We start from the raw sequence: 9,483 nt of genomic DNA, 5'->3' as shown, positions 1-9,483 counted from the left end.
ATAAACGGAGAAAAAATTGAAGTTGTCAAAGACTTCTTTTTGCTTGAATCCACCATCAACACTCCTGCAAACAGCAGTCAAGAAATGACGGATTGCATTAGGCATATCTTCTGCAGAAGACCTCTTTAAAGTGTTGAAGAGCAATGATGTTGGTTTGAAGACTAAGGTGCTCCTGATCCCCAAGCCATGGTATTTTCAATAACCTCATATGAATGTGAAAATTGGACAGTGAATAAGGAAGACTGTAGAAGAATTGATGCATTTGAGTTATGGCTTTGGAGAAGAATATTAAAAGTACCATGGACTGCAAGAAGAACAGAGAAATCTGTTGGATGTAGCACAGCCCAGTTGGTCCTTAGAACTCAGGATGGGTGAGACTTCGTCTCTTATACTTTGGACCTATTATCAGGAGGGAGCAGTCCCTGGAGAAGGAAGGACATCATGTTTAACAATGTGGAGCGTCAGCGAAAAAGAGGAAGACCGCCCCCAGAGATATTGATTGGCGCAGTGGTAGCAACAAGGGACCCAAGCTTGACAACAATTGTGATGATGGTGCAGTACTAGGGAGTGTTTCATTTTATTGTGCATAAAGTCCCTATGAGTTGTAACTGACTCAGTGACACCTAACAACACAGCAAGATGGAACCAAATCATAATTTAGCATGTTCAACTCAAAGGCGTATTTGGAGGCATTCAGTGTCGAATAAAACTATAAATTACTTTACATCTTTTATTTTTATTCCCTATTTCTTCCACTTCCATCTCTTTTTTTTTATTTCATCATCTTGCCGCTTTTTATCTACTTTATATTTTGTTTATCTCATTCTCCTACTTCTCTGCCTGTATTTGTTGTTATTGTTAAGTGGTGTCGCGTTGGTTCCAACTCGTAGTGACTCTATAGAGTTTCTGAGGAGTGGTTGGTAAGCTTGAACCACCAACCTTGTGGTTCAAACCAACTCTGCAATTCTCAGTGTTAACCTGCAGTGCCACACCTTTAATATTCAGTGGGTTTGTGTGTGTGTGTGTGTTTTCATTTCTTGTTTTGTTTTATTCCTTCTATCCAAAAGTAAAAAAAAAAAGAATAGAAAGGATAAAAGTTAAAAAGACTTAACATATAAAAGCTAATTATATAAAAACCCAAACCAAATCCACTGCCCTCAAGTTGATTCCTACTCTTAGTTACCTAATAAGGGTTTCTGGAACTATGAATCTTTTGGGAGCAAAAAGCCTCATCATTCTTCTGCAGAGTGGCTTGTGGGTTAGAACTACTGACCTTGTAGTTCAGTATTTATCCAACAGTGCTACCAAAAAGAAAAAATGAAGAAGAAGAAGGAAAAAAAAAAAACCCAAACCCACTGCCATCAAGATATTCCCAATTCATAGTGAGCCTTTGTAGGGTGTTTGAGGCTGCAAATTTTTATGGAAGTTAAAGATGTTCTCTATCTCCCAGGAGCCCTGGTAGAGTAGTGGATTACATGCAGTGCTCCTTACTGCACAACTAAGAGGGCTTCAAAAAGTTTGTGGAAAAATTGCATTATCTTTCAATTCCACTTTTCCATGAATTTTTGTAGCCTGTTTGTACAAGTTTGTATATGTATATTCCTAATTTGAGTTCATGATAACATTTTGTTTTGTTTTTGTTGATTTGTTTTCAAAGCAATTTTAAGGTTGGCAGATGAGTCTTAGCGAGTAAAAACACATGTTATGGAATTTTCTGATTCCACTGAGTCATTCATTGTCAGTTGAGGCCTAAGTTTTGTTTCCTACCACTCAACAAGGTGAATGATTGTATGTTCTGAAAGCAAAAAGCTGATATTGACTGAGTTAGGGATAAATCAAGAAATTTGACGTTTCGTGTATAGGTCTTTTCACTTAGAGTGCAAAGTTGTCAGTCAGAATTTGTAGGGTATAGGAAATCAATTGAAACTTTAGCCCATGGACATTTGCTTCAGCACAATTGTTACTAATTATCATTACTATGTCAAGTTAGAATGTTGTAAGCTTAACTTAGATTGGAAAGATCGAGATAAGTTTGTATAACTGCAGACTTCACATTGGGATATAATTTATAGTTTTTCTATTTCATGCAATGCTTATTATTATTTTAATTCTTAATTTAAAGCTTTATATGTAATACAGGCTACTAGTGTACCTCAGTAGCTCTCACAGTAATTTTATAGAGAAAATGACTATAAAATTGAAAATATTTTACAGCTGCTTTAAATTGTCTTTTTTGTTTTTATGGGGTATTTTTATTTTATTTTATTGTGTTTGTCTAATGTTTTTGTTGTCTTATGTGACACAATAAGTGATATGTCCATTTTAGGCCTGAAATTTAATTTTTTAAATTAATTTTTTAAAGATCCTTTTTGGTAATTCTTTAATTTTTAACTGGATATTGAATGCTCTAGCTAAGAATAAAGAAATCAGATATACAGAATTGGTGCTTATGGTGTGTTAACATTCAGAGTTGGCTCTCATGTTCCAATACTTTATATCAGGGATTGGCAAACTAAGAACCAAGGTGCAAATCTAGCCTGCCAGCTGTTTTCGTCAATGTCTTCCTGGAACATAGCCACAGCCATTCATTTTCATATATGTATGGATGCTTTAGCACTTATAAGGGCAGAGTTTAGTAGCTGTGACACAGAACATATGACATAGCATAAAATATTTGCTACCTGGGTCTTTATAGAAAAAAAGTTATGACCGGCTCTGTATAGTAGTTATAGATATATACGTGAGATTAAATTGAGAAGTAGTTGATCTTTATCTATGAAAAATACTCCTCAACACTAGTAAAGAAATATATAGTGAAATTTATCTTTGTTTCTGTTTAAAGTTATTGATTTCCTATGTGAAATTTCAAATAATAAATTAAACATTAAAACTTCATTCTTCCCTCAGTGGCCACTTATCACTCTATTACTATTATTGTTGTTGTTGTTATGTGCCTTAGATTCGGTTCCGACTCATAGCGACCCTGAACAGGGTTTCCTAGGCTGTACATCTTTAAGGGAGCAGAAAGCCTCATCTTTCTCCCGCGGAACACCTGGTAGTTTCGAACTGCAGTTACGAAAAATAGTGACGTTAAGTTGAGATGTAAATACTAGGAGGTTGATTTCACTCATTCATGTCCTAAGCACTCTAACTTGCCCACTAGCCTCACAAACAAACATAGTTTACATTTATACATCAGCAAACGGCAAGTTACACTTATGATACATCTGTAGGTACAATCACATAAATTATTCAAAATAGGAATGGTAAATGAATGTGTCAAAAATCGACTACATTTCTTTAACTTAGCTACAATATGAGTGGCCATTCATAATAACGTTTTATCTTAATTTTGTAAAATTTTCCTTTTTTCTAGAGTGTTTAAATATTTGTGTAAATATCTCACTGAAAGATATTAATTTAAAACATTTAAACGCTCAATCTGCCTCTATTTTAAATAATAATTCTTCACATTTCTAAGCCTGAAGACACAGAAATTCTATATACTTTTTGTTATGTTGATTGTTGAGGATATACAAATTTGTAATCTACCTACACTGCTAATTTCCTTGTGATCATATAAAATTCTTTGAAACTGAACATAGAAATTTATAACCTTGAAATAAATATAATTTCTGTTGCAAAGGTTTCCAGGAATCTACCAATTGAAATGTTTCATTTCAGTATATGTTGTCACATTTTAAATAAGAAATTTAATAAAGCAATTGTGAACTTTAAAAAATTTTTTATTGAATTTTATTTAAAATTGCCTTCATTAGTTCATACTCTAAGTTCATCTAAATAGAATAACATTAAAATAAATATTTCTCACCAAATATGGCTTCCTTAAAAATAATATTTACTCTATCAATTTACTATTGATGTTCTTCAAATATTTTTACTCTGATTGTAAATGAAGCTGTAAGAATTTTATTATATATTCCTTTATGTTCCTTGATTAAGTAAAAAAGAAGCAGTTCTTGTAAGACAAGCTTTTGTGAAGCAGCATTATAGAAAACTGCTGATTTATTTCGGAAGAGAAAAGATAAGTGAGGATATTTGCCCTTATATAAGTGCGAATCCAAGTAGTAGACATTAATAAATCTGACATGCAATTGAATATGTATAATATAAAGGTATTATATCATACCATTAACATACTACTTCAGTATGTGAAGAAGTCAATTTTTTTAATATTTTTTTCTGTTAAAATGCTGTCTTCTAAAAGTTATAGTTTCGTTTCGTAGAGATTTCATTGAATTGTACATTTTGGAATTGTTTTGTAATATATTTATTGAGTGCTTTCTATTATGTCTCTCTAGTATCCTTTTGTTTGTGTGTGTGTGTGTGTGTGTGTGTGTGAGAATGGGTGTTAAATCATAGTAGCACAAAAACTTTATTTTTTAAACCAAGAAAACAAGATGTATAGTTCAACTTTTAAGTACTATTTCAAAATAATTGAGACTATTTAATTTCACTATTAACCACTATAGATCTTTTTCAATTTATCCAAGTTCACTGTTGCTTATATTACTTATAAATATTTTTAAGTTTGAGAATATTTGTTATATAAGAACTCCATTTACTGTATTTCTTTAGCTCATCAACATCAACAAACATTTCACAAAAACAGTAGTCCTTTAAGACAAAATTCACTTTTACTTTTTATGTCTTTAAATTAAATTATTATATATGTTATTAAAAAGGGAAAGTAAAATAGCAACCCAAAAATGCGGTTTAATTTTAGTCATCCTTTCTACAGTGTGTATTTGTTTTAACAAATAGGTACTAGCAAGAGATTGTTAGGTAAAATTTAGTGGTAGTTATTTGCCATTGCTTTTGAGGGAACATAGTTAAACTTGTAATAGAAATACTTGCCTTGTTTTGTTTGTGATGATGTCCAGAAAAGAAAGGAAATAGGGTGTCTGAAAAGAATTCAAAGTCCAGGAATAAATATAATGATGCGAATGAGTGCGTTTATCACCGGGGAACTTTTCTTCATCTGAGCACATATGAACAATTGATCCTTGTAGTCATATATAGCAGTAAACATTAATAACTTAACAGTCTGAATTCAGTGCAGAAGATATGGAGCATTATTGAAAGATGGAGGCGAGCAGGTGGCACTTTAATATGTTCAGTGTCATGGTTGACTCTAAAGACTAGTCGAATGAAATTACTTGAGGTTCTAAAGATTTAAAAAGCGAACTCATTTTGCTGCACTAAGGAAATGCTACTGATGAGGCTTTCTGTGTTCCTTTTTTCTAGGCTAGAAAATATTAACCCTGAAGAAAATGACATGGTAAGCCATTCTCTGAGGAGATTTCTTGATGTCAGTCTTATATCTTAGAGGCTTAAGTTCAATTGAGTGGGTTTCAAGAACTAAGATGTGGGAAAAAGCAGAATTGACACACTAATAATGTACATCTTTGCTGCAATATGAAAATTCAATAACTTCACTCAGTCAATTTACAATTCACATGTGCCTATTAATTAAAACCCTATATTAAATAAAATATATTAAAACTTCATGTCTGACTAACATATAATGGTGTTGGTAGACATTACAGGAATTACTGAACAGAATAAACAACGCAGACACAGGGATAGCGATTCAGGAGAATGGAGCTGTAATTGTGGATAGAATCTACAAAACCAAGGAATGTAAGAAGAGAATAACTGCCGAAGAAATGAATGCAGTGCTAGAGGAACGGGATGCAGCTTTGTCTCAGGTAACTGTGCATATGTATATACTTAGATCACTATCCCATTCCATAAAAAAATGACTTTTGCCCAGATAAACTTGATTCACATTATTTTTTAAATATTTAATTAGTACCATAATGATGAGGTACATTAAAATAACTGCATGTTTCTTTATACTACTGCTCAAATATATGCACCCTTATTTCTTAATAAAGCTGTTAACTCGTTACAAAAATATTAATACTTTTATATGAAATGTCTTACTAGAATCTCAATGTTTGGAGTACGGTGATTATATCTTTATTACTGCTTTATTCCCATTATCTAACTCTATGCCTTTTAGTAAACATTGATCAATGAATCAAATCATTAGCATATTCTTTTTTGATCACTACCTTCACCTTTCTGTTCTAACTGAAATCTGATTGCTTCACTAAGGATACTGTTTCTACTGCAGTTCTCAAGAAATGGCTGTAATCCTTTTCACACTAATTATACCACTGGACCTGGAAACTTATTTCTCTTGAGTGCTTTTTAGACCAGTGTTTCTGTTTTCCTCCCCCAGCACTTACACTTTGAAGCTCTTGCCTCAGACTGCACCACTGGAAACACTGTTGTGGCAATCATCTGCATAGTCCTATGTTAGTTCCCCTCATCTGTAAAGATCCTAGAATCTCCTTCCCTATGCCCGTGTTCATCCTGCTTCTGTCAGATGAACCGGTGATTTAAATAGCTGTTTAGATAATATGTTCAAATATCTGGCCCCTCATTTCTGTGAATTTTTCTTCTCCAGTGATCGTGTGCTCCTCACTACTTAAGCCAAGCATTGTACCATCATATCCTTTTCTTTGTTGTGTTCAATCTCAGATTCACGTGTCCCACTCTCTAACCACCATCTAAATCTTTTCAACTCATTTACGCTAGAATGCTAACTCCAGCAATTTTTCAGTTCCATTGGCGCCTGTAGAAGGAGTGGCAGTGCAGTGGATTAAGCATGGGACTACTAACTGGAAAGTCAGTGGTTAAAACCCACCAGCTTCTTCTAGGGAGAAAGCTGAGGGCTGCTGTTTCTATTAAAGGTTTATAGCCTCAGAAACTGTATGAGGCAGTTCTACTCTGACCTGTAGTTTCCTTATGAGTTGAAATTGACTTGACAACAGTGGTTTGGGGTACCTATAGAATATTTTCTATTTAGTACCTCTTTTCTAAAGAGCTCTGGTCGCATAGTGGTTACGAATCGAGCTGCGAACCTCAAGGTCAACAGTTCGAAACTACCAGCTTCTCCATGAGAGAAAGATGAGGCTTTCTGCTCCCGTAAAGATATACAGCCTCGGAAAACCTGTACAGGGTCACTATGAGTCGGAACTGACTCCACGGCACATAACAACACAACACAACAACTGGTAGCATAGTGGGTTATGCATTGGGCTGCTAACCACAAAGTCAGCAATTCAGTTCTACCAACCGCTCCATGGGAGAAAGATGAGACTTTCTGCTCCTATAAAGATTTACAGTCTTGGAAACCCTATGCAAGTTCTGTATGGCTCTGAACCAACTCGACGGTACACAACCACCACTGCAACCTTTCTTCAATTCATAAAACTCCTTATGTCCTCATTTTCCTCCTTAGTTTAGATAACATGGCCCATTATTATTGTCAACTTACGTATACTATAACCTCAGTTTTCTTGTCCCATCTTCCTTTTCCTACTCAATGTTGCAAAACCCAAACATAGATAAATTCAACTGTCTGCCCATTCTAAATGATCACAACTTGGGCAGATGAAAATCACACACCTTTTCTGGCTACAAACTTACTTTAAGTTTGTGAGAAATTAATGGAAAATTTTAATTATTTTTTTAATTCCATTTTCCATAAACTTTTTGAAGCCCATTGTTGGAATATTGTTTGCAAGTAGACCTGTATTATTATCTGGTAATCATCTTCCATCTTTCATCGGGTTAGTCCTCTTTTCCTTTCTCCTCAGATAAGCCTTCTTCCTCATTAAAACAGAGTTTCTAAATGTTGCCATAATTTCACCTATCAACCTACCTGCATTTGTACCTCTGTCCTACACTATTAGCGACTTCTGCACTGGTTCACTTCTTTTTTTTGGTCTGCTCAAATGATCATTTGGCCAGTTGTCCCTTCTCTTTCTTGCTTGCTTCATAAAATGTTTCAAATCCATTCATTTCTGTCACCACTGGGAATGCTTTACTATTTCTCATGGAAGCTGGGGGCAAGTTTGGTATGCTTTTGTTTCACCTTGTACTTTGTGTGATGCTTCTGGGTGATAGTCATTTGGATTGGTACTCTTGGCAGATCCTCAACTCTGGTCTTTGTCTCCTCAGCACTGTAAGACTGTGGAAAACTCTTTTTCATAGACTCGGGGTTGAGCTTCTTAAATTCAGCCTTGCACAGGTTTAGAATTTAGAAAATGATTTGAGGGAGAAATAAGTCTCACATCTTCAAGGATGTCATTTCAGCCAAAAATTGCATAACTGCCAAAAATTTGATTTCTCTGTCATGCCTTGTAGTTGTTTTTAAGTGTCGTCGAGTTGGTTCCGACTCCTAGTGACCCAGTATAGGGTTTTTGAGGAGCAGCTCGTGAACTTGAACTGCTGACCTTGCGGTTCAAACCGACGTGGCAGTTTGGTGCATTACCCCATAGCACCACACCAGGGCCCCCTGTCATGCCTAGAATTCTATCATGCCTAGAATCTGAAAAATTCTCAGGAGAAAAAAAGTGACCGCAGCTCCTCAAATCACTTCTCTACAGTTAACCCCTTTTCAGAATCCTAGGCACTGAAGTCATGGTTGTAGCAGTAGCCCTCTGCTCCCTTTAAACAGATGAGTGTTGCCATTAGTGAAGCTTCTCTTTTTCTCTAGGCTGGAGCATCGGTCTTTCACAAATGATCCCATCCTACCTAGAAGTGGAAGTCTGCTGTCTTTAGAGTAGAAGTGGGAAAAAAATCCTTAGAGTTTGGAAATCAACAAGTGTTTTTTCTAAAATGTGCTAAACTTAGTGAAGTTTATTCAATCTTAGATTATTCATTAGCTTTTTAAAGAGATTGCCAAAAGTATTTTTGTGTGCATGGAGACAAATATTGTGCCATGAACTCAAATATTTGATATTTTTATCATTCATTTTCTTAAGTTAACTAAAATTAAACACATGAATAATAATTAAATATTGACTGCCACCTTTCCCCTTTCCTCTTTTTGCCTACTACCAGCCATGGTATAAAAAGATAAATAAATAAAATAATTAAATATTTGGCAGTATATGTCAGCATGTTCTTATTTATAAATTTATATATATACATACATGTATATCACTATACTATGTATTTATGGTTATAATTTATGAAGAAGTTGAAGTAGTCACTGATCTTGATTATTTTAATTTGCACATTTGTCAAGCCTGCTTGGTCCGACTAGTATTTATTTTAATTTTTATATTATAGTTATTATATTCTTATAATATTATTCCGAATGGAATTTTTTTACCTTAATTTAAGAAATTTAAACTTTTTTTAGAATGGTTTTAGATTTAAAGAAACATTTCAAAATAATATAGAGAGTTCTCGTATACCCCCTCAGTTGGTTCAGTTTTTCCTGAATCTATCATTTTACATTTCTGTGGTACGTTTGTCAAATTCATAAACCAGCATTAACTGCATACACATCAAACTTTATTTCCATTTCAGTTGTTTTTCATTTTGTTGTTATTAATTGCCATTGAGTCAGTTTCAACTCCTAGTGATCCTGTAGAG

The 9,483-nt window shown here is 34.3% G+C and overlaps 1 protein-coding gene across 1 annotated transcript in view; it reads left to right on the top strand.

Moving 5' to 3' along the window:
* MIPOL1 (mirror-image polydactyly 1) overlaps positions 1–9,483 on the top strand; it is a 369,629-nt gene that overhangs the window by 31,177 nt on the left and 328,969 nt on the right. The window contains exons 6-7 of the mRNA XM_006835500.1: positions 5,269–5,302; positions 5,562–5,732. Coding sequence (XP_006835563.1) covers positions 5,269–5,302; positions 5,562–5,732 — 205 coding nt within the window. The remainder of the gene's footprint in view (positions 1–5,268; positions 5,303–5,561; positions 5,733–9,483) is intronic.

Source organism: Chrysochloris asiatica, unplaced genomic scaffold (genome assembly GCF_000296735.1).
Source record: "Chrysochloris asiatica unplaced genomic scaffold, ChrAsi1.0 scaffold00017, whole genome shotgun sequence".
Classification (NCBI taxonomy): domain Eukaryota; kingdom Metazoa; phylum Chordata; class Mammalia; order Afrosoricida; family Chrysochloridae; genus Chrysochloris; species Chrysochloris asiatica.
The sequence above is the reverse complement of the archived record's forward strand: the minus strand, read 5'-3'. Positions and strand labels throughout refer to the sequence as shown.